This window comes from Gopherus evgoodei, unplaced genomic scaffold, assembly GCF_007399415.2.
Source record: "Gopherus evgoodei ecotype Sinaloan lineage unplaced genomic scaffold, rGopEvg1_v1.p scaffold_60_arrow_ctg1, whole genome shotgun sequence".
NCBI classification, from domain to species: domain Eukaryota; kingdom Metazoa; phylum Chordata; order Testudines; family Testudinidae; genus Gopherus; species Gopherus evgoodei.
In genome coordinates this window covers 603266-629178 of record NW_022060081.1, presented here as the reverse complement: position 1 = coordinate 629178, position 25913 = coordinate 603266, and the positions used below count along the sequence as shown (strand labels likewise).

The following is a 25913-nucleotide window of genomic DNA, read 5'->3' as shown; positions in this document are numbered from 1 at the left end:
GTGAAACACACAGAAACTTGATTTGTAATTGAAATCATAGGCAAGGATCAATACACATAACGATTAGAGTAAGATAAGTATAGTAAAGAGGGTCTTGCACTGTGCTTACTTACAAGCTCTGGACACCATTGGAAACAAAGATTGAGGCGCAAGGGAGCCCATCAGAAGGGAGGCCCTGCTTCAGTTTACACTGTCTCGAGGACCTGACAAAATGAAAAACTGGTAACTAGGAGAGGTATTTTCTCCACTTCCTTATGGTAGTAGGATGGCGATACACCATATCTGCTCCTTTGCTCTGATTACAATAATGTCAGTAGCTGCCCCAAACCATACCTGGCCTTTAGGAAGTCCATAATTAAGCATCATGCCATAATACTCATGATTTACATCACTTATTTATTAATAATTCGAATATATGAATGCGTCCAACTGCTGAGATACTGCATAGCTACCTAATTGCTAAAGCCTGCCCCAGACTTCCTTCTTTCAGAATCCTGTGGCGTATTCCACCCGCTTGTGGTTCCTCGTTAGCCTCTCAAAATGAGGGTGCGAAATGTCTGACCTGGGATTGTCTCCTTAGGCCTATTCAGGTAAATCCCACACCTCCCACAAAGCCTCCACCTAATACAACACCACTGGCTATCACATACAGCCCCTCTCCAGTGCATTATCAACGATCTATAAGCTATCCTGGAAAACGATCTCTCACTCTCACAGACCTTGGGAGGCATGCCAGTCCGTGCTCACAGGCATCCCCCGAACCTGAAGCAAATACTCACCAGCAACTACACACCACGCCACAGAAACACCATCCCAGGAACCAAGCCCTGTAGCAAACCTCGTTGCCTACTCTGTCCCCTATCTACTCTAGCGACACCATCAGAGGACCCAAGCACATCAGCCACACCATCAAGGGCTCATTCACCTGCACGTCTACTAATGTGATATATGCCATTATGTGCCCAGCAATGCCCCTCTGCCCTGTACGTTGCCCAAACCGGACAGTCCCTACGTAAAAGAATAAATGGACATGAATTGGACATCAGGAATGGTAACATACAAAAGCCAGTAGGTGAACACTTCAATCTCCCTGGTCATTCTATAACAGATTTAAAAATCACTATTCTTGAACAGAAAAACTTCAGAAACGGACTTTGAAGAGAAACAGCAGAACTAAAATTCATTTTCAAATTTGACACCATTAATCTGGGCTTGAATAGGGACTAGGAGTGGCTGGCTCATTACAGAAGCAGCTTTGCCTCTCTTGGAATTGACACCTCCACATCTATTATTGGGAGTGGACTACATCCACCCTGATTGAATTGGCCCTGTCAACACTGGTTCTCCACTTGTGAGGTAACTCCCTTCTCTTCATGTGTCAGTATATAATGCCTGCATCTGCAACTTTCACTCCATGCACCTGAAGAAGTGAGGTCTTTTTTACCAACGAAAGCTTATACCCAAATAAATCTGTTAGTCTTTAAGGTGCCACCAGACTCCTTGTTGATTTTGTAGATACTGTGATGGGGCAAGGCCAGATGGCTACAGTAAAGTACTGAGGAACAGGTATGTTAGCCCCAGGCTAAACAAATCCCTAGTACCGTGGTAACCATATGGCAGTTACTCCAGGTTAATCAAGGCACCTGAGGCCAATTAAGATCTTTCTAGAAGGCAGTGGAGATAGGTACTTTGATTAGAACACCTGCAGCCAATCAAGGCAGGCTAATCAGGGCACCTGGGTTTAAAAAGGAGCTCACTCCAGTCAGGCAGGGAGGAGCCAGAGGAGAGGAAGCGTGTGTGAGGAGCTGGGGCAAGAGGTGCAAGAAGCTGAGACTGAGAGGGTGTGCTACTGCAGGACTGAGGAATTATCAGGCACCAGGAGGAAGATCCTGTGGTGAGGATAAAGAAGGTGTTCGGAGGAGGCCATGGGGAAGTAGCCCAGGGAGTTGTAGCTGTCATGCAGCTGTTACAGGAGGCACTCTAGACAGCTTCAGTCCACAGGGCCCTGGGCTGGAACCCGGAGTAGAGGGCGGGCCCGGTTTCCCCCAAACCTCGCAACTCCTGATCAGACACAGGAGGAATTGACCCAGACTGTGGGTTCCATCAGAGGGGAAGGTCACTGAGGTGAGCAAATCCGCCAATAAGCGCAGGACCCACCAAGGTTGAGGAGGAACTTTGTCACAACTGGTGTCAGGAGTGGGATTTTTGGTGTGCACAGCGTGGCGGAAGAAGGAGGGTGATTTAAAAAAAAATAGAGAGAGGGTTAATTTTTTTTTTTGTCACCACAATGGATGACCTCATGCAGGCACTGATACAAGCCACAGCATCCCAGCAGGAGGCTACTCATGTCCAGGCAGCTGCCCAGCAAGAAGCAGTGCGGCTGCAGCAAGAGACTAATCGCCTGCTGATGGACCAAGCTGCTCAAGACCGAGCTATGTTGCGGGAACTGGTAAACCAGGTAAAGATCCTTACAGAGCTGAACCATGACCGTGATAGGACGCAGTTCATATGGGCCAGCCATTGGCTGCAGAAAATGACATGAGAGGATGATGTAGAGGCATACCTTCTGGCCTTTGAGAGGACAGCCCTACGGGAGGCCTGGCCTCGAGATCAGTGGTCTGGCATCCTTGCCCCATTCCTGTGTGTGGAAGCCCAGAAGGCCTTCCATGATCTGCCTGAAGAGGCTGCAGCAGACTACTCCCAGCTGAAGGCAGAGATCCTGGCCAGATCTGGAGTAACGACCGCAGTGCGGGCCCAGCGGTATCATGAGTGGAGGTACCAGGAAGACAAAACCCCGCTGTCCCAATTGTGTGACTTCATCCATCTCGCACAAAAGTGGTTGCAAACAGAGACCCAGGGTCAGAAGACCGTGCTATTAGGTAGAGGGACATGATCAGCCATCAGAGAAACTATCAACACGGAAGGTGAGCCGGAGGCTGGCCCCAGTCGTGATGGCGATGAGCCGTTGGAAGAAGCAGAAGCCGGCCCCTGGGAGCTCAGGCAGGTTAGTCTTGGGAGAAAGACTTTTGGATGAGACCAGGCAGAGGACTCTAGATATGATAACGTCAGGAAAGAGGTGGCTGAGATTGATGGGATACCAGTGGAGGGGAAGATCCAGGGTCCAGGACCCTACTTTATAGTGAAGAAAGACCTCCTGTACCGTGTGGTGCAAATGCAGGAGCAGGAGATACGTCAACTTCTGGTGCCACGAAAACATCAAAAAGCCATATTGAGTCTCGCCCACAGTCACCTGTTTGGTGGACACTTAGGGGTAGAGAGAACCCAGGTCAGGATCCTGCGGAGGTTCTTTTCGCCAGGACTACATGAAGATGTCAGGCGATACTGCACCTCTTGTTCAGCGTGTCAGTTACATAGCCCTCGCCCACACTTAGGGGCCCCTTTGATACCTCTTCCAATAATAGAGGTACATTTGAACGCATAGCCATGGATCTGATTGGGCCTCTAGAGAAGACAGCTCGGGGCCACCAACATGTGCTGGTTGTAATAGATTATGCAACCCGATACCCGGAAGCCATCCCCCTATGCAACACAGCTTCCAAGGCAATAGGTAAGGAGTTAGTACAGATCTTTTCCCGGGTTGGGCTACCCAAGGAGATACTGACTGATCAAGGGGCACCTTTCATATCCAAGTTGATGAAGGATCTCTGTTCATTGTTCCATGTACAAGCCCTACGTACCTCTGTATACCATTCACAAACAGATGGTCTTGCAGAAAGATTCAATAGGACCCTCAAGGCCATGATCAGGAAAGTGGTGAACCGGGATGGGAAAGACTGGGATACCCTATTGCCTTACCTCATGTTCACCATCCAGGAAGTTCCACAAGCCTCCACAGGTTTCTCTCCATTCGAACTACTATATAGGTGCCACCCCCAAGGCATATTGGATATAGCCAGAGAAGCCTGGGAAGAGGAGCCAAATCCTGGAAGGAACATAGTCGAGCATGTACTACAGATGAGGGATGGGATAGCCCAAGTTACACCCATTATACGGGAACACTTGGAGAAAGCAGAGGAGACCCAACGGACCCATTATAACCACCAAGCAAAGCTTTGACGGTTCTAACCAGGGCATCAAGTAATGGTCCTGGTGCCCACAGCAGAAACCAAACTGTTGGCCCAGTGGCAGGGACCCTACGAAGTGATTGAAGCCGTGGGAGAGGTAAACTATAAGGTGCGGCAGCCTGGCCACAGGGAACCGGAGCAAATTTACCACATCAATCTTCTAAAACCTTGGCATGATCGAGATGCATGCTTACTCACCCAGGAGACCCTTCCCCAGGAGGATACCTTACATGAGCAAGTGAAGATATCACCCGACTTGACGCCAATCCAAAAAATCGAGGCAGCCGATATGATTAATCGCAACCAAGTTGTGTTCTCTACAAAACCGGGGCAGACGACTGAGACCTATCACCATATCTGCACGATCCCCGGAGCCAAGGTAACACTGAGACCCTACCGAATCCCAGCAGCCAAAAGAGAAGAAATCAAGGCCGAAGTAAAGAAAATGTTAGAATTAGGCATTATTGAAGAATCCTCCAGTCAGTGGTGCAGTCCAATCGTTCTAGTGCCCAAACCTGATGGTACCACGAGATTCTGTAATGACTTTCGCCGACTGAATGAAGTATCCCAATTTGATGCATACCCTATACCACGCATCGATGAACTGGTTGACCGACTGAGTAGTGCCCGATTCTTGACTACACTAGATCTGACAAAAGAGTATTGGCAGATTCCCCTGACTCAAAGAAGCTAAAGACAAGACAGCGTTCTCCACCCCAGACGGGCTATTCCAGTACACAGTCCTCCCTTTTGGGTTACATGGGGCCCCAGCCACATTCCAGTGCCTCATGGATAAGCTGCTGCGCCCCCATACTAGTTATGCAGCCGCATACCTAGATGATGTCATCATCCATATGCCAGACTGGGGAACCCACTTGGAGAAAGTTGAGGCAGTACTACACATCTTAAGGTGGGCTGGCCTCACCGCTAATCCCGCTAAATGCACCATAGGACTAGCAGAGGCTAGGTACCTGGGATATATTGTAGGAAGGGGTATAGTGAAGCCCCAAACTAATAAGCTAGAGGCGATTCAAAACTGGCCCAGGCCAACCCAAAAGAAACAGGTACATGTGTTCCTAGGCGTGGTAGGCTACTACCGACGTTTTATTCCCCACTTCGCCAGTAGGGCAAGTCCTCTAACGGACCTGGTGAAGGCCCGAGGTCCAGACATGGTGAAGTGGACCGACGCAGCAGAGGGGGCATTTTTAGACCTTCGGACAGATCTCTGTAATGAACCCATACTCATAGCCCCGGATTTCACCAAGGAATTTATTTTACAGACAGATGCTTCTGAGGTGGGGTTGGGGGAAGTTCTGTCACAAATGATTGGAGAAGAACAACACCTGATCCTCTACCGAAGCAGAAAGCTGCTCCCAAGAGAACAGAAGTATGCAGTAGTCGAGAAAGAATGCCTTGCTGTCAAATGGGCTGTGGAGACACTGCATTATTACCCCTTAGGCCGGAGATTTACTCTTGTGATGGACCATGCACCCCTGCAGTGGATGCAGAGAAATAAGTAAAAGAATGAAATGGTCACCAGGTGGTTCTTATCCCTCCAACCATTCCAGTTCCGCATACGGCACAGGGTTGGATGCCACCACGGCAACGCTGATGGTCTTTCACGAGCACACTGCCTGGCGTCCCACGTTGCCCAACCCTATGTTGTTGAGTGGGGGGGGGTATGTGATGGGGCAAGGCCAGATGTCTACAGTAAAGTACTGAGGAACAGGTATGTTAGCCCCAGGCTAAACAAATCCCTAATACCATGGTAACCATATGGCAGTTGCTCCAGGTTAATCAAGGCACCTGAGGCCAATTAAGATCTTTCTAGAAGGCAGTGGAGATAGGTACTTTGATTAGAACACCTGCAGCCAATCAGGGCAGGCTAATCAGGGCACCTGGGTTTAAAAAGGAGCTCACTCCAGTCAGGCAGGGAGGAGCCAAAGGAGAGGAAGCGTGTGTGAGGAGCTGGGAGCAAGAGGTGCAAGGAGCTGAGACTGGAGGATTGAGGAATTATCAGGCATCTGGAGGAAGATCCTCTGGTGAGGATAAACAAGGTGTTTGGAGGAGGCCTTGGGGAAGTAGCCCGGGGAGGTGTAGCTGTCACGCAGCTGTTACAGGAGGCACTATAGACAGCTGCAATCCACAGGGCTCTGGGCTGGAACCTGGAGTAGAGGGAGGGCCCAGGTTCCCCCCAAACCTCGCAACTCCTGATCAGACACAGGAGGAATTGACCCAGACTGTGGGTTCCACCAGAGGGGAAGATCACTGAGGTGAGCAAATCCGCCAATAAGCGCAGGACCCACCAAGTTTGAGGAGGAACTTTGTCACAACACAGACTAACACGGCTACCCCCTGATACTTTACAATTCTATTGTATTGTAACAATTCTCTAACCAATTATATCCCACTACGTAATTTACTCATACCTAGCGACATGAATTTTACAGCAGATAGAAACAATTAGAGAACTAGACTGATTAACAAGGTAAAAGTGGTTACAATAAAGATAAAACAATACAGAAAGGAGGGTTTCACAACCACAACCATTGATAAGGGATTTATTGCCAGAGAGGATGATTTATAATAATAATACTAACTCTTCTGCCACTTTGAGCCAAGGAAGATGGCCTTGGTATTTTACTGCTTAAAAATAAGCAGGGATTACAACCATGGAATATTCTTTGTGACAAGTATCCCACAAATTCCACTGACCTCCGTTGTTTTCTTTGCCTGGAGTAGGGTTTCCAATTTCCAAACCTGATGTGATCTCGCAGCTGGAACGAGGGGAAGAGCCGTGGGTCCCAGACCTCCAGGGCTCTGAGAAAGAAGTGCTCCTGAGAGCTGCCTGCACAGGTGAGGAATTGGTTAAACCAACTCAACAACTGTTTAGGAATGCAGGAAACATTTGGGATGCCCTACAAAGACCCTGTGAGCTCTCCGAGTTCAGGATTGTTCCCTGCAGATGTGGAATCATTATGGCAGATGTCATTCATGGCTTCTCTCCTACCCTGACTGACAACTGGCAGCAGGTCCCTCCCCTGTCTCACTTTCCACTGAGTGTGGTGCTGAGATGCAGACCAAAACTGATCCCTTCCTCTCTCCTCTGAGGAAGGGTTTGGGGAGAATCAGCACCTGATAGATTTGATCTCTCCCACACGTATTTGGTTTGTTCATCCCTTTTTCCATTCCTCTCTCCGAGAGTTCCTTTATTTCTGGCACTGGGAGTGACCTCTGTCTGGGTTCTCTCTGTCTCCGACCAGGTGATGGGATGGTGAGTGAGAATGAGGAGAAACCCCTGCAGGAAGATGATGAGCAAGTGGAACAACATGGAACGTTATCAGGAAGATCCAAAGGGAATGTTTCCGGGAGTTCTGCACTCCCAGAAAACGCAAAAGCCCGTGAGACTCAGCAGAGGCCAGAGGAAAACTTCAGTAGCCACTCAGACCTTATAACCCATGATAGAATCCACTTGGAAGGGAGACGCTACACGTGCCATGAGTGCGGGAAAAGCTTCGATCGGCCCTCACACCTTATCAGACATCAGAGAATCCACACAGGAGAGACGCCTTATACGTGCTCCGAGTGTGGGAAAAGCTTTAGTCAGAGCTCACAGCTTATCAGACATCAGAGAATCCACACAGGAGAGACGCCCTACACGTGCTTCGAGTGTGGGAAAAGCTTTAGTCAGAGCTCTCCCCTGAGCGCACACAGGAGAATCCACACGGGTGAGAAACCTTATGGATGCGCTGAGTGTGGGAAAAGCTTCAGTTGGCGTTCACACCTTATCTCACATCAGAGACTCCACACAGGGGAGACGCCCTACATGTGCTCCGAGTGTGGGAAAAGCTTTAATCAGAGCTCTGCCCTGAGCACACACAGGAGAATCCACACGGGTGAGAAACCTTATGGATGCGCTGAGTGCGGGAAAAGCTTTAATCGCAGCTCTGCCCTGAGCGCACATAGAAGAATTCACACAGGTGAGAAACCTTATGGATGCTCTGAGTGCGGGAAAAGCTTTAGTCAGCGTTCACACCTTATCTCACATCAGAAACTCCACACAGGAGAGAAGCCCTACACGTGCTCTGAGTGCAGGAAAAGCTTTAGTCACAGCTCTGCTCTGAGGAAACATAGTAGAATCCACACGGGTGAGAAACCTTATGGATGCGCTGAGTGTGGGAAAAGCTTTAATCGCAGCTCTTCCCTGAGTGCACATAGAAGAATCCACACGGGTGAAACACCTTATGGATGCTCTGAGTGCGGGAAAAGCTTTAGTCAGCGTTCATACCTTATCTCACATCAGAGACTCCACACAGGAGAGAAGCCCTACACATGCTCTGAGTGCGGGAAAAGCTTTAGTCACAGCTATACCCTGAGCAGACATAGGAGAATCCACACGGGTGAGACACCTTACGGATGCTCTGAGTGCGGGAAAAGCTTTAGTCAGCATTCATACCTTATCTCACATCAGAGACTCCACACAGGAGAGACGCCCTACACATGCTCTGAGTGCGGGAAAAGCTTTAATCGCAGGTCTACCCTGAGCAAACATAGGAGAATCCACACGGGTGAGACACCTTACGGATGCTCTGAGTGCGGGAAAAGCTTTAGTCAGCGTTCATACCTTATCTCACATCAGAGACTCCACACAGGAGAGATGCCCTACACCTGCTCTGAGTGCAGGAAAAGCTTCAAGCACAGGTCAAACCTTATCACTCATAGGAGAATCCACATGAGTGAGAAAACTTATTGATGTTCTGAGTGCGGGAAAAGATTCAAAAAGAGCTCACACCTTATTAGACATCGTAAAATCCACATTGGAGAACTGTTACAAATGCCTTGATTAGGGCTGGGAAAAGATTTTTTTTTTTTAAATCACATTTGCTAATTCTCACATAGTGATCTGTGCACCATCTTCACTGTGGTCTCTCAGCTCCACCAGATAAATTGCCTGCTTCTGCTTTTAGCTCACCTTCTTTGGGGTCAGTCCTGTGATCTTTTCTATCAGCTCCTTTCCTTTTGAGTCGTAGGAGCGTGTGTCCCTCCAGCCAGGAATGTTCATCAGCTCCAGGTGGGGGAGAGAGGTTTGATCCCAACAAGCTACACTGAGGCAAAAACGCCCTGTGCCTGACATCCACTAGGGCTGCACATGGCATTGGCTGCTCAAGTTAGCGATCTTGGTGTAAAGAGAATTATAGTTGTAGAGCAGATGCCTCCCAGGTGCAGTGGTTGGCATTACCTTCCCCCGTGACCTGACCTAAACAAACTCTGAACTTCACGGTTATACTGTTTGCCCCATTTCAAAGCAATTGTTAGTCATCAAGTTCCCTCTTTGGAAACCAATTGTTTCATTCCAAGTTGCTCTGCTGTTGCTTCAGGTTGTGCTGGAGAGCAGATATTTTTGCTACCATTTTCCTCACTTAAAATATATTGAACTATAACCAAGAGCAGGAACAGGGCAGGAATAGGGAAAAATGTCATGTCACCCTCTGTAACAACAGAGGAAGATAGGGTAAGTCAGAGGGATTCCCTTATTCCCCATCACCGTCCCAATCCCCATTGTTCAATTGGTTAGGTCAGTATTTTTTCTAAAGGGCTGGGAAGAGGATTCTCTAGTAAATGACTTGGAACTACGCAAAATACCCATGCATTGGGCTCTCAAAGCAGTTGTGGCCCAGGCCCTGCAGGAGGTCGCTCCTGAAGATATCTCCTTCCTAATCAGGTACATGTAGCCTATTATTTGGGAAACGCAATCCCTATCTAGGTAGGGATGGGAAAATGGAAGTGACATTTCTCTTCAGCCCCCCCCTGGGAGATGCTGCAAATATGTAGAAGATGAAATCCATGTTGAATGCAGGGCCGCCCAGGGAGGGACAAGTGGGGCAATTTGCCCCAGGCCCTGAGCTCCTCAGGGGCCCCCAAGAGAACAGCTGAGGCTCTTGCTCCAGCCCCATCCCGCTCCCACTCAGCTTCCTCCCTGCTCCTGGAGCCTCAGCCCACGCAGCAACGTCCCTGAACAGCGCTGCTGCAGCGTGGGTCCAGTGGGGCCCCTGAGCTCCACGCTGCTCAGAGCCGCATAGTCAGGGGGCGGGGCTGGGAGCTCCAGCGGGGCCTGAGCTTCCTCCGCCTGTCGAGGAGCTCGCATCCTCGCCCCCTGACCACACGGCTCTGAGCGGGGCGGAGCTCAGACCCCGCTGGACTCGCTGCCACTGTTGAGTGAAGGTCCTGGATGCGCTGAGGCTCTGGGTGAGGGGAGAGCCGGGGGTAAGGGGCTGGGACTCAGGGGGGTTGGCTAAGGGGCAGGGAGTCTCAGGGACAGTCAGGGGGCAGGGAGGTGGCAGAGGTTGTGGGGGGCAGTCGGGGGACAGGAATGGGGGGGTTGGATCATGGGCGTTCCGGGGGTCTGTCAGGACTCAGCAGGGGGCTGGATAGGGGTCGGGGCAGTCGGGACAGGGTTCCAGGGAGTGGGGGTGGGGTCCCAGGTGATGGGGTCTCTGGGGGATGGTGAGGAGGCAAGGAGCAGGATGAGTCAGGGTTTCTGAGGGGGGTAGCAGTTGGGGGACAGAAATGGGTGGGGTCGGATAGGGGGCAGGGCCAGGCTGTCTGGAAGGCACGGCCTTCCCTACTCTGAAGCTCATTCAGCAGTTTGAGGCTTGCAGAAGAGCCAAGCTGTTAGGATTTCCATTAGGGCTCCCATCCCTTTCACTTCTCAAATGCCAAACTATAATCCATGTTTAATGTCAGTGCCACAGGGAGATTCATGTTAGGGGAGAATAGTTTCATTTAAAATTAGCCACTGGGGGAGGGATCACATGAGAAGAGCAATATCCTACATCACCTAGCTCCTTCCCAACCCTACCAAGGGAGACACCCCTCCCCTGCATTTTCTGAGGCTCCAGAGGGGTTAATTCAGTGGTTCCCAAACTTTTGTCCTGGTGACCCTTTTCATGTAGCAAACCTCTGAATGCGATCTCTTCCCCCCCTTATAAATTGAAAACACTATTTTATACATTTAACACTATTATAAATGCTGGAGGCAGAGTGGGGTCTGAGGTGGAGGCTGACGGCTTTTGACCTCCAGTAATAAACTCATGACCCCTTGAGGGGTCCTGACCCCCAGTTTGAGAACCCCTGGGTTAATTTAATTTTAGCACCCTGTGTCCATTCACATGCATGTGCTATTTTGAGTATTGTAGTTTTCACAGCATAGGCTCATCCCAGATTCTGGAACACGCTCAAATGCCCAGTTTGTGGAGTATGTACATAGTCTATACTAAAGACAAACCCACAGTAACCGTCTCCAGTTTGTGAGGGACCCCATGGAGCCAGTCTCTAGGAAACAGATAAATGCATGGAAGTTAAGTCCATTAATGACTATTAGCCAGGCTGGGTAAGGAATGGTGTCCCTAGCCTCTGTTTGTCAGAGGGTGGAGATGGATGGCAGGAGAGAAATCACATGATCATTGCGTGTTAGGTTCACTCCCTCTGGGGCACTTGGCATTGGTCACTGTCAGTAGAGAGGATACTGGGCTGTATGGACCTTTGGTTTGACCCAGTATGGCCATTCTTATGTTCTAACCTAAATGAACCCAAAGTTATGGAGACATACAAGTCAAGGAAGCCAACAGAATATCAGAAACCTGGAAAAATCTCTGAGTGGATGGGCTCAGGCATTTGGTCACAAGCTGAGGTGGTTCAGAAGGTTAGGATTTTTTTTTAAGCAGATTTTTTTTATTGTTTCTTTAAACAATCAAACACAGCAAGCAGCAAATAGATCGCCACACGCTTCTGAAACCCCAAATCATATTCAGCTTTTTGGCAGATTAATTTCAGCTTTTCAATTAAAAAAAACACAACACATTTTGAAGGAAAGCAGACATTGTCCGTGATTTTTTTCTGCTTTTTAAAATTCCCTAGTTTTCGATCCAAAAAAAGTTTTGATGGAATATTTTTGTCCAATCCTTTAAATGAGCTTTAGTGCCTTTTAGCACTAGCTAATGCTGAGAAGCAGTGATAACTTGAAAAGAAATTTTCTCGAAACCGAGTTTGTGCCGAGATGCAGAAGGTTTATTTTTCCCAGGGCTGCCTGTGGTAGCGGGGTACGGGGGAGCAAGTGGGGCAATTTGTGCTGCGCCCTGCAGGGGCCCCCATGAGAATATAGTATTGCAATTTTTTTATGGAAGGGGCCTGTCATAAACAGATAGCTAAGGGTTAATGTCTCTTTCACCTGGAAAGGGGTAACAAACAACACCTGACCAGAGGACAAATCAGGAAACAAGACTTTTTCAAATCTGGGTGGAGGGAAGTTTTGGGTGTGAGTTCTTTGCTCTTTGTCTTGGTTCGGTGACCCTCTCGGCTCTGAGAGTGATTTTTCTATCTCCAGGCTTTCTCATCTTCTGTTTCCAAGTTGTAAGTACAAGGATAGTAAGACAATAGGTTTATATATTTTTTTTGTATTTACATGTGTGTAGTTGCTGGAATGTGTTAAATTGTATTCTTTTTGGATAAGGCTGTTTATTCATTTTTTCTTTTAAGCAATTGACCCTGTATATTGTCACCTTAATACAGAGACTATTTTTAATGTCTTTTTCCTTCTTTTTTTATTATAAAGCTTTCTTTTTAAGACCTGTTGGAGTTTTTCTTTAGTGGGGACTCCAGGGAATTGAGTCTGCAGCTCACAGGGGATTGGTGGGAGGAAGAAGTCGGGGGGAAAATCTCTTTGTGTTAGATTTACTAAGCCTGACTTTGCATACCCTCTGGGTGAGCAGGGAGAGAGATTAGATCTCTCGGTACTGGTGTTTCAAGGACTTGAAGCAGGGAATACCCTAGAGTGCCCAGGGCGGGAGAATCTGGGAGGAGGTAAGTGGGAAGGAAAGTGGGTTATTTCCCTTTGTAGTGAGACTCAGGGCATCTGAGTCTTGGGGTACCCCAGGGAAGGTTTTGGGGAGACCACAGTGAGCTAGGCACTGTATAATTCCTGATGGTGGCAGCGATACCAGGTCCAAGTTGGTAACTAAGCTTGGAGGTTTTCATGCTAACACCCATATTTTGAACGCTAAGGTCCAGATCTGGGAAGAAATGTTATGACAGGCAATTTGTGCTGCGCCCTGCAGGGGCCCCCACGAGAATATAGTATTGCAATTTTTTTATGGAAGGGGCCCCCGAAATTGCTTTACCCCAGGCCCCCTGAATCTTCTGGGCGGCCCTGGTTGAACGTGATATAGCTGCAGAAAGATCCCTATTTTTAATAGAGACCTGACATTTGGTGTTTTACGGGGATTCTAAGCCGCACCTGAATTTAGTCCCTAATTCAAATTTGTGGCACCAGATTAAAGACATAAAAGATCATAGTTGGGGGAGTTATACTGATCTGTTGTGCGGTTTGTGAAGAATTCTACGCCAGAGAAGTGTCAAATTACTCCAAGTAACGTCAAAGGTTTGACAAGAACTCAGGTAGAAATTGCAGGTAGCGGTGGTTGATTTTCACCCCCGAGATGGAAGCTATGGTGACCTGTGGCCCAGGTCAACTATTTTTAGAACCTTCTCCCTAGTTAAGTGGCATTGGTCAGACTCCTGAAGGCGCCATGATTAAATTGGGCACAACTGTCTGTTACCATTTGGATCCAAAGTTTCATGAAGCACAGAGAGAAACAGCTGATTCCTTCAGAACCATTCCATGCCTATGGGCCCCAATCTGGCTGCCTTGTTGGACAAGAAGCACATCTGTGCTGGGAAATGATGGTAGCCAATGAGGGAATGTATCAGATTCCAAGTTCAGACTGCAGAATACAGGAATGCGGAGTCCCGAGTCTGTGGTTTGGTGTCTTAGTTTTGCTCTAGTGTCTAATGCATATGTTTCACTTCTCCTCCTGCTGCTACTTTGAAGGATTAGAAAGTATGAAAATAGAGCACAGGTGGTTTTTCTCATGATGCAGCCATTTAGTGTGAGATGCATTCCACCCACACTTAGGGCCGTCTTTAGGCCAATTCCTCCAAATCGGGCCCCGCGCCCAGTGGCAGAGCTGCTGGGGGGTGGGGCAAGTTGTTGAGACTCTGTTCCCTGGCTAGAGGTTCCTTTTCAATTTTTACTCACCCGGCAGCGCTCTTGGTCTTCGCCGGTGGGTCCTTCACTTGCTCCGGGACTTCAGCAGCACTTCGGCGGCAGGTCTTTCAGTGCCACCGAAAACTCGGAGCGAGTGAAGGACCCGCCGCCAAAGACTAGGAGCGCTGCCCAGTGAGTACAAGCCCCACGTGTTTTTACGTGTTGGTTTTTTTTAGTCATCCCTGCCGGGGCCCCGTCAAAACTGTTCGAATCAGGCCCCGGCGTTTCCTAAAGCCGGCCCTGCCCACACTCATGGGAGAAGCCCCAGGGAGAAATGAACTCACAGAAATGGAAGGCTCCTAGGTTATTGTAGAATGTGTCTTCACACAAAGCTGACTGGGTGGAAATGGGAATCAAGAGAAAACTGCCCTATGGGTTTATATGTTCTAATTGTTGAATAAGTTGGTTCCAGTGACAATGAAATTAAACATGAAGTTAATTAGTATCACGGAAGAGGCTGATTACGTGATAACTTTCAGAGTTACAATATAATTCAGGTTTTCTTCTAGTTCTCTCCCTGCCCCCTCCTACTACATAGGAAATGGAGGCTAATCCTGAAATTAAACCCTCACTCCAAAGGAATTATAGTGGGGGAATATGTGAGAGAAATAGCATGTGTGAGGATAGAGACCCAGTATGGGCTGTAATTATTTCTATTTCAAATGGAATTTAGTTTGATAAATTTTATATCTTCTGTTAAGAGGAAAATTACTTGAGACAAGATTTGGAACCTTTTACCCAGTTAGAGGGTAACAGGCACAGAGTTCTCCAAGTCTCTTGTTCGCAAAGCAAAGACGTCACATCAGGCAGAAGATGTCAAAATCTACAACGGTGATGGATGTGTGATGGGAGCTTTTCTGGGTTGGTTTTTCGGTTTGGTTTGGTTTTTTAATGTACTAGGCGATCCCCCGCTTGGAGCAATGTTGAGCTGCTGGACCTCATCAGCATTTGGGGAGAGGATGCTGTTGATGTCTAAGGATTAATATGCTTATTTGCATAGTTAGAAAGTAAACAGCTTTAAGAGATTTTGCATTAGCTTCCTCGTCAGAGGTGTGACTAGTTTCCTCTGCCAGAGGCACCACCAAAGGTGTGATCCTAGATCTTTCAACACCAGGTCATCAAAATAGGGTGTGAGTATTAACTAAAACTTTGCAGCACATAATCGTGTATTACCATATATATATATAATCTCGAATAACTGTGATACAATTATAATTTTGTAATTCTAACTTTTGCCATTTACTTATTATTTCATTGATTTTATTAAAAACTCTTCAACTATACCTATCTGAGTGTAAGCTTCCTGTCATACCCCCAAAGGTCCTTTTATAAACTCTGTAAAGCCTAATTCAAAACAGACTTTAGCTTCTAATCAAACACATTGGCAAGCCTAAACCCATACTAATTAATATCCATAATAATAATAATTAATATTATCAATTAAATTAATTACATAAAATTGAATTAAGTCAATAAATTCAATCAACACTACTAACACACCCCAAATCAGGCTACAATGTCCAGTCCCAGCTGTGCTCCAGCCTCAGAAATTATGATACGTATGGACAGATTTCACGATGCATGACAGAAAGGAACCATGACTGGGACATGCTGCAATGCAGGGTCAAAGTGAAGGAGCTGTGGAATGCCTACTCCATGGCACAGGAGGCAAACCACCGCTCCAGTGCTGCACCCATAAGCTCCCTGTTCTACAAAGAGCTGGATGCGCTACTCGGTGGTGACCCCACCTCCAGTACGAAGGCCACTGTGGATACTCTGGTGGCTCCTGTGCCAGTCGAGAGTGGAACGAGCCAGGAGGAGGGAATCTTGGATGAGGATGTAGAGGCAGAGGCCGCCAGAAGGAGACCCAGAGGCAGAGGAGGTGTCAGAGGTCAGAGATGCATGCAGCCAGGAGTTCTTCTCTCCCCGGAGAAGGCTAACCAGTCACAGGTAGCTGAGCTTGGCGAAGCATAAAGAGGAGAGGAGGCCCCTGGTAAGTGACTTTGATTTTGAGAATCACTGAAGTGAGTTCATGGGGGCAGGAGGGTTGCAGAAAGCAGGCTTGTGTCTGTCTGATGTGCATACCACCACATGCCCAGTCTGGGCAGCAGGGCCGGCTTTAGGAAGTGCGGGGCCCAATTCGAACAGTTTCAACGGGGCCCCGGCAGGGATGACTAAAAACCAACAAACAAACACGTGGGGCTTGTACTCACTGGGCGGTGTTCCGAGTCTTCGGTGGCACTTTGGTGGCGGGTCCTTCACTCACTCCAGGTCTTCAGCGGCACTGAAGGACCTGCTGCCGAAGTGGCACTGAAGACCCAGAGCAAGCAAAGGACTCGCTGCTGAAGTGCCGCTGAAGACCCGGAGCGCCGCCAGATGCGTAAAAATTAAAAAGGCGCCTCTAGCCAGGGAAGGGATTCTCACTGGGTGTGGGGTCCGATTCGGGGGAATTGGTGGAACAGGCCTAAAGCCGGCCATGCTGGGCAGCAGAACAGGGTGATGATTGACTCCCTCGCTTCAGGGGAATCTGCGCCAGAGATGTCCATGAAACTCTTGTGGAGATACAGGGTAATCTGCTGCCACAGGCTCTTTGGCAGAGTTGTGTGTTTCTTGCCCCACTAAGAGTAACTTTCCTGCACGACTCTGCCGTCACGGGAAGGGCGGTGGGGACCATTGCTGCACACAGGCGACCCACATAACAGCCAGCGGGGAAGCTGCAGTCTTGCAGTCCCTTGATTCCCGGCTCACTCTCAGCAGCGAGATCTTCCATAATAAACACAGCCTGTGGAAAACGTGGGCACAGGAATGGTTATAAGCCCCCACACACACACTGCTGTTTCTCCCCAAGAGCCACGTGCCGAGTGCATAGTACGGTCCTGGAACAGTGATTTCCCCTGCCCCTGTTGTTACCATTTTGGGGGTCTTGTGGCTCACGTGTGCTTGCCTGGGTTTAGCCAGTGAGTGAGAGGTATGTGAATAGTGGCTGTTTTTAAATCACTGCATCAGTGGTCTGTGTGCTGCAAACAATACTGCTTCTGTAAAATGCTGCATTTTGGCTGCACAGAGATGATCTTGGGATCCCAGCCTCCCTCTTGGTTATCACTGGCTGAACGGCTGCACAGAATTAGAAAGCGGACATAAAGAACTAAAGAGAACTTTCTGCATGAGGTCATGATGCACTCTGCGGCTGAAAAACAAGAACTGAAGGAGTGGTCGGACAGCGAGAAGAGGGGCCGAAAGGAGAACTCGGTGCACTGGAACGAAGCCATGGAGCGGCTTTTAGACTTTGTGGAGTGCCAAGCGGAGATGCTGCAGGCACTACTAGCACTGGAAACCAAGCAGCTCCGCAACCGCCCTCCCCTGCAGCCGCTGTTGCAAAACTCTTTCCCATTCACCCCCCAGACACCGCCAACACACACTTATCAACCTCCTGGATCCAGTCTGTACCCGCTGCATTCCACTCCTGCCCCATCACAGTCCAGCCCTGCGAATGCCCAGTACCCAGTGCACTCAACACCCGTCCCTCTGTAGTTTATTCCAGCTGAAGTACAGTACCTGCTGCACTGTACTCCAAAGTCTAAGGTTGCATATGGTACCTAGACATACACAAACCTTTAACCAGCCCGGGGACCCCACCTCCTCATGGGACCCTCCCTTCCCCCATCACCCACAGTGCTGCTGTGGTGTTTTTTTTCCTCTCCTCCGGTGGTCGCTTTTAATAAAATAATAGTTTTGGGTTGAAGGCAAACACAGCTTTGCAAAGAAACATGCAATTCTCTTAAACCTTTATAGTGCATCATCTGCACCAATCACAATCATCTCCTAGCTTTACAAGCACTGCACTCCTGTGCATAGCAACAACTATTAGTGGCTTTTAGCTTCAAATTGCTGCCTCGAGCCATCCCTGATCCTTATGGCCCCACACTCTGCCTCTCTAATAGCCCTGATCTCTGGATGTTCAAATTCAGCCTCCAGGTGCTCAGCCTCAGCCATCCAACCCTGAGAGAAGCTTTCACTGTTCCCTTCACAAATATTATGGGGTGTGCAGCACATGGCTGTTAGCACAGGAATATTGTCATGGGCCAGGTCCAGCCTTCTACATAGGCAGCGCCGGCGGGCCTTTAAATGGCCAAAAGCACACAACAGTCATTCTGCACTTGCTCAGCCTGTTGTTGAACTGCTCCTTGCTGCTGTAAAGATGCCCTGTGCATGGCTTCATAAGCCATGGCATTAAGGGGTAGGCGGGGATTTCCAGGATCACAATGGGCATTTTGGCTTCCCCTACAGTGATCTTCTGGTCCAGGAAGAAAGTCCCTGCTTTCAGCATCCTGAATAGACCAGTGTTCTGAAAGATGCGTGTGTCATGCCCCTTTCCGGATCAGTCTGTGTTAATGTCCGTGAAATGCCCATGGTCATCCACAAGTGCCTGGAAAACCCTAGAAAAATACCCCTTGTGATTCATGTACTTGATGGCTAGGTAATCAGGTGCCGGGATTGGAATATGCATGCCATCTATCCCCCTCCGCAGTTAGGGAAGCCCATTTGTGCAAAGCCATCCACACTGTCATGCACATTTCCCAGAGGCTCAGTCTTTCAGAGCAGGATGCAATAAATGGCTCTGCACACTTGTAAACATATCCAACTGTCGACTTTCCCACTCCGAACTGGTTAACGACCGATTGGTAGGATTCTGGAGTAGCCAGCTTCCACAGTGCAATTGCCACCTGCTTCTCCAATGGCAGGGCAGCTCTCATTCTCGTGATCTTGCACTGCAGGGCTGGGGTGAGCTCATCACACAGTCCCATGACGGTGGCTTTCCACATCCAAAAGCTCTGCAGCCACTGCTTATTGTAGTAAGTGAAGGCCCTGATAAATGCCCAGTATGAGGCCTGAACTAAAATAATGGCCAAGACTTTGCTAACATAAAGCAAAGTGAAGCTCTGAGCCAGAGGCAGGCCCTGCTCACAGAAGCTGGCAAGGAAAGGGCTGATACTGCAAGAAGATACGTACCTAAAAGGTACTGAACACTAGAGATCAGAACATTCACATACTTGCACATTCCACACAGATAACAAGGAACAGGCTGACCCATCCCAATGACAGGGGCAAAAGGGTAATATGATGGATAGAGTTGTTTTGTTCAAACCAACATGTACAAGGTGAGAGGCGGCACCTTACTACGTAGAGGGGTTGTACCTTGCTATGTAGAAGGGTTGTACCTCAATACGTCAGGAGTGATGTGTAACTTGTTTGTACCTGTGTATAAGAATGCATCCTTGGGGCGGTGTCTTTGTCCAGCCTAGGAGGCAGTGGAAAGTCCCGCCACTGACTGAGCCGGGTCCATTGCCAAGAGGCACTTTCTCGTAGTATGCCCTGAGTTAGGCTAAGAAACCTACAGGGAACTGCCATTGTGTCCAAGATCACAATAAACCTAGCAGACGTGACTTTGCACCTTACTAGAGTCTGTGGTCATTGGGGGTTCTCGTCGGGTCTGCTGCATCAGCTATCTGCAGAGCTGGGGCAGCACACAGGGTGAGCTCACGCAAGCAGCCGAGTGATACCAACATTGGAGAGAGCAGAGCAGAGCACCATACTGGTAGTGCTTCTAACAACACACCTCTGATAACACTCATCATCCCAGACGTGCATCACACTGTGATCCCACCACTTGGTGCTTGTTTCCTGGGCCCCAAAGTGGCGTTCCACTGTGGTCAGCACCACCGTTGATGTGTAGCAGGATGAGGCCCTGAGACATAAACCATCAGTATCAGAGGCCTGGTAAGAGGCCTGAACTGAAGTAATGATCAAGACATTGCTAATATAAAGCAAAGGAGGCTGTGAGCAGGGGCAGGCCTTGCTCACAGAAGTTGGCAAGAGCATATAAGCACTAATAAGATGAACGTATGCCAGGACGGTACCCACACAGAGAACAAGGAACAGGCAGACCCAGCCTAAAGACAGTATGGAAGGACAATATGATGGATAGGTAATATGAAAGAACAATACAATGGATAGATGATAAATAGACAATATGAAAGGACAATACAATGAATACAGTATGATGGATAGACTTATTTGGTCGAACTAATCAGCACCAGGAGAAAGGCAACACCCTAATGCATAGAGGGGCTGTACCTCAGTGCACTCAATGATGCGAAACTTGTTTGTACCATGTATACGAATGCACCCGAGTGGACGTCTTTGTCTGGCCTAGGGGGCAGTGGAGAGTCCCGCCACTGACTGAACTGGTCCATTGTCGGGGGCACATCCTTGTAGTATGTCCTATAGAGTCTACGGGGAACTATTACTGTGCTTCATTAGACAATAAACCTGGCCGGGTGCCTTCATCCCTCATCAGTGTCTGTGGTCATTGGGGGTTCTCTCTGGGTCTGCTGTGCCAGCGATCTGCAGAGCCGGGGCAGCACGCATGCAGCCGACTGTTAACATCAAACGAGCAGAGCTCCACACCAATGGCATCTGACAACAGGGTGAAAATTGTCATTTTGGTCAGCGATTTTAATTTCCCTTCTCTGAGGGCAGATATGGGGTTGGAGCTAACACAGGCTGGGATGTCAAGCTCATGTCCCCAGGGCCAGCTCCAGCTTTTTTGCCGCCCCAAGCAGTGAACTGGGGGGAAAACAATAAAGCCAATTGGTGGCACTTTGGTAGCAGCTAAAACGTGCTGATTCATTCTTCGGCGGTAATTTGGTGGAGAGTCCTTCTGTCCCTCTCTTCCTCTTCAGCGGCAGCTCAGAGCGGAAGAGAGGGACTGAGAGACCTGCCACCGAAGACCCGGCCGTGCCACCCCTTTCCATTGGCCGCTCCAAGCAGCTGCTTCCTTTGCTGGTGCCTGGAGCCGGCCCTGCATGTCCCCATCTATCAGTTACTCTAGGAACTTGTCTCTGCTCACAGGCTGCCTCCAGCCTAGCTGGCCAGCTGCTGAGCTCTGTTGGGGTGAGTCCTTTGGCATAAGTGGCACCTGGGAGAAACCCTCCTGCCAGATGCATTGGTGGTATAGGGGTGAGCATAGGTGCCTTCCAAGCAGTTGACCTGGGTTCAATTCCCGGCCAATGCAGGGATGCGCCCTTTTCTTGGCCAGGAATTGGTTTAATTTCAGTCCCGTTGTATCTGTTTATCAATGGAATGGGAGAAATAATGTCCCACATCCCAGCAGGTCATTCAACACCCAGTGGAGGAAGAAAGAGCGGGACTATACAGTGAGCTGTTGGAGTCCTCCTGGCATTACAATGTTTGGTTTTTTTTTTTTAATGTTTCCTTTACCTCCCTCTCCATTTTGGACTCAGAGCTTTTAAGGGCAGAAGGGACCATCGTGATCATCTGGTCCAATCTCATGCACCTTGCAGGCCAAAGGACCCCACCCACCCACTCCTGTAATAGACTCCTAACCTCTGCTTGAGTTACTGACATCCTGAAATCATGGATTAAAGCTGTCAAGTTACAGAGAATCCACCACTTATACTGATTTAAACCTGCAACTGACCTCTGCCCCATGCTGCAGAGAAAGGCGAAAACCCACCAGGGTCTCTGCCAATCTATCCTTGGAGAAAACTCCTTCCCAAATGCAAATATAGTGATCAGCTAGACCCTGAGCATGTGGAGAAGAGGCACCGAGACACCTGGGAAAAAATTCTCTGCAGTAACTTCAAGCCCTCCCCACCTATTGTCCCATCTCCGGCTGTTGGAGATATTTGTTACTAGCAATCACAGATCGGCCACATGCCGTTACAGACAATCCTATCATTACCACCCCCATCCTAAACGTATCAAGCTCAGTCTTGAAGCCAGTTCGGGTTTTTGCCCCCACTGCTCCCCTTGGGAGGCTGTTCCAGAACTTCACTCCTCTGGTGGTTAGAAACCTTCACCTAATTTCAAGGTTAAGCTTGTTGATGGCCAGTTTATATTCATTAGTTCATTACTAATGGGGGCATGTGATAGTGTGGGGGGGGGGAGGGAGGGAGAAAGCCTGGAGAACTGACCGTAGGAGCCAGAGAGATCCCCTGTTCCCCTACCACCCATCTCTGGGAGGAACCAGTTGGAACTGCACTTGGGAAGCTGCCGCTAATAACTCAGCTGTGAAATCATAATTCCGTTGGAATCAGATTAAAGCCTCCTCACACCTGGTGTCATGGTTATTGACCTGGCTCATTCCTGGGATGTTACTGGCCACAGCAATGCAATGAGTGGAACCAAATCCCTTTCCAGAGCCCAGGTACACACACAAATCCTGGGGCTTTTCGTTCCTAGGCTGCTGGCGCCATCGTCTGGCCATTTGGTTTCACTTCTTTCTGTTACAACCTTTAGCTTTCTGCACAGAAATGTTAATTGGCTGGGAGAGATTCGGGAGCATTTCTCTGTTTTGCATTGTTCAGGATTGAAATGTTCCCCGGTTCCTCGGTCCCAACCTGCCTCCCGTTCTACTGCCCATGCAGCCCCATCCCAGCCCTCAGCCCCATCTGTGCAGGGTGTGAACCCCGTCACTTCGCATTGCCTTGTTCCCCTAACGCTGAGGGACTTCAGCTCCTCTGTGTCCCCAGGGAACCTACACAGCATTCCCCTGATTACCACGGTTCAGATAGGCGTGCACAGCACATTTCATTAGGGTGTGCAACCAGGGAGCCCCGCCCGATCCACTCCCTCCCACTTCCCACTCCCTGACTGCCACCCTCAGAATCCCCAACCCCCTCTGCTCCTTGTCCCCTGATTGCCCCCTCCTGGGACTCTGCCCCTAACTGGCCCCCAGGACCCCACCTCATCTAAGCCTCCTTGGTCCTTCTCCCCCGACTGCCCCCCCTGGAGATCCCCCCACCCTAACTGCCCCCCCCAGGATCCTACCCCCTACTTGTCTCCTGACTGCCCCAATCCTTATCCAGACCCCCGTCCCCAGAGAGACCCCTGGGACTCCCACACCTATGCAACCGCTCCCCGCCAAGACCCCCAGAGCTCCCGACCCATCCCACTCCCCCTACTCCCTGCCTGCCCCAATCCCTCTCCACATCCCTGCCCAGACAGCCCTCCCCCCGAACCTGTGTCCCATCCAATCGCCCCTGTTCCCTGACTGCCGCAACCGCACTCCACACCCCCACACTCCCGCACCCCCAACAGAGCCCCCCTCAACCCCTATGACCCATTGAACCCCCCTGCTCTCTTCCCCATCCCATGCCCTTTCCCCACCACTCCATCTCCTCCGCATCCCACGCCCTTCCTTCCCAAACTGCCTCTTCCCCCCTGCCCCTGCTTCCTCATCCTCTTCTCTTCCCCATCCTATACCTCTTTCCCACTGCTCCATCTCCTCCCCATCCCATCCCCTTCTTTCCCCATTGCCTCTTTCCCCCTGCCCCGCCCTGGCTAGAGTGATCAGATAGCAAGTGTGAAAAATCGGGACAGGGGGTGGAGGGTAATAGGAGCCTATATAAGAAAAAGACCCAAAAACCAGGACTCTCCTATAAAATCAGGACCTGATCTGGTCACCCTAGACCTGCCCCACAACTCACTGTTGTACAAAATGAAGGATGGCTCCCAGCACACAGAAGGGAGCTCAACAAACACTAGGATCCAGGAAGTCGTGGCCAGCTGCAAAGTCCAGGGAGCTGAGCAGCACCTCCTTTTTTCAGTGGGGCTGCACAGCACCTCTGCGCTCACAGGGGGGGAAGTGAGCATGTGACCTTGCACCCTATGTGGTCCCGACCCCTCGCCCAGTCACACACCCCTGTTTCTCCTTCACTTTCTGCAGGGAAGCAAATAATGCTGCAGGAGGGGGACCTGGGCTGTTTTCATTCGCCCTGGGGCACAGGAGTGCCCCACAGAGACCCCCACTGCCCAGCACCACCCCAAGTCCCGCTCTCCCCACCCTGCCTGCCCCCCAGCCACGGTCACCAGCCTGCTGGGTGGGGGCTATCTGCCTTGCCTGGGCTGAGCCAGCGTCACAGCTGGGGTCGGTGGGGGATCGGAGTGGGAGCAGAGGAGCCTGCCTGGGCCGAGCTCCCTCAGAACCTCCTTGCCGGGGCCCCCCCCATCACTTCTATGCAGTTCAGTAAAAGGTATTCCTCACCCCTCAAGCAGAACGGACTAGGCATGTTCTCTCGCCCTTGACTCATCCAGGAAGGATAACATCATCTCATTGCACTCATGTGATTTGTAACCCAGCATCAGCCAAAACTGATCCTTTTGGCACAGCTGCCCCATCAGGCTGCGTAGCTATGTGGAGTAGGCAGGTCTGCACAAACACGGTCTGTTCCTGAAGTCTTTCCTCCAACTCCTCACAAGATGTGAGGGGGGAGCTCATTCAGACCCTGCTTCTGCTTAGTATTTAAAAACTCCATATTGGCCCTACCTCTGCTGGCCTTGGATTTCTCCTCCTGTCCCTTCCCTGACAGCTCAGATGAGATGGCTGAGTGGTTAAGGTGATGCTGCTAATCCATTGTGCTCCACATGCATGGGTTCAAATCCTATCTGCATCGGAGACCTTCAGTCTTCTCTCTTCCATTACAAACAACCCTCTTCCCCCTTTGGTACAATCACAGACCAAACCATGTTGCTTCCTGCAAACAAAAACCATCTCAGGAACTCAGAACCCCACTGCTTAAAATACAATGTCTAAATACCAGATTTCTAATAGAATTTGCTAGTCCTGGATTTCTTAGTTTTTATCTCAAAAGGTAACATCCTCATCATCTCCCACAAACACCCTGGGACTGCTACAAATTATTAAAATGTCCTCGTCCTCAGCAAGGCCATGACAGTGACGCACAGCGAGAGTGTCTAGGCCAAGCTGTTCTGAAGGAGGCAACTCAAACATTTTCTCTCTGCTTCCCTTGGCAAGGTCTGACTGGGAAAAGAAAATCCCCCAAACTGAAAATGTTCTGCTGAAAAACCAATATTAGTCTGTTTGGGGACTTTGATTTGAATATATTATTATTATTCTCTTCTGATTTCTGATTTATTTCAGTTCAGTCTTTGTGCTCCAAGTGTGTTTCCAGGTATTGAGTTGTGGGGGAGAGAGGCCAGGTCATGATGTCTCTTCCCCGCTTTCAGAGTTTCTTCCAACTTGCTGGGAAGCTGCTTTGCTAGGATGTGAATCAAGCAGTGTCCATTGTCTCCAGGCTATCTCGGAGAGTCTGCGTTGTACACAGCTCCTGGGATAGTACTTGGGAGTGTGGATACCATGAATGGGCCAGCAGCGAGTCTGGCTCCTCCACTGTGGCACAGGAAAGGCCGGTTGTGGGCATTTTCCAACCTCAAAACATAGTTCAGAAACGGACGCACAGCAAAACTTCATCACATCCCAAACACGGCGAACACACAGCATCCAACAAAATATTAATGTTCAACAGATTACGGCTCTTGAACTGATACCTCACCAGGCAGACTTTGTACAAACCATATCATCGTCATGACAGTGGTGACTAGGGGGTGCTTTGCGCACACGTGGGCTGACATTGCAATGCAGACGTACCCGCAGAGTCCATCTCTCCCGGGACAAAGATTGCAGCAAGGTTGGCCTGGGTCATCGGACTTGGGCTCCTGGAGCTAAAGCTGTGGTGCAGATACTTGTGTTCCCGCTGGGTCCGGAAACCTTTCCCCCGTCGTGGGGCTCAGCGGCTGGGCTCAGGCCTTTATGGCTGCACTGCCATTGTACAGCCCTGCAGCCCCAGCCCCACACGCCTGAGCCAGCTGCCCCGGGCCTGGAGACAGGTGCCCTGAGGGGG

At 49.6% G+C, this 25913-nt stretch overlaps 1 protein-coding gene, 1 non-coding gene and 1 pseudogene across 10 annotated transcripts in view; all 3 read left to right on the top strand.

Moving 5' to 3' along the window:
- The window catches only part of LOC115643461, a 591865-nt pseudogene that overhangs the window by 75494 nt on the left and 490458 nt on the right, over positions 1–25913 (top strand).
- Positions 1–25913, top strand: part of LOC115643458 (zinc finger protein 271-like) — a 200782-nt gene that overhangs the window by 40981 nt on the left and 133888 nt on the right. For 7 of the 9 annotated variants that reach the window (XM_030547508.1, XM_030547504.1, XM_030547507.1 and 4 more), the window contains one exon: positions 7349–9051. The exons of 1 other annotated variant lie outside the window; for it this stretch is intronic. In XM_030547508.1, coding sequence (XP_030403368.1) covers positions 7349–8838 — 1490 coding nt within the window. In that variant the 3' untranslated portion in view covers positions 8839–9051. Of the gene's footprint in view, positions 1–6805; positions 6942–7348; positions 9052–25913 lie in introns of those variants that run through there. One more of the 9 variants, XM_030547513.1, reaches the window with a different exon arrangement.
- On the top strand, positions 21191–21262 carry TRNAG-UCC. The gene has a single exon. It is a non-coding gene; the product is annotated as a tRNA-Gly (tRNA).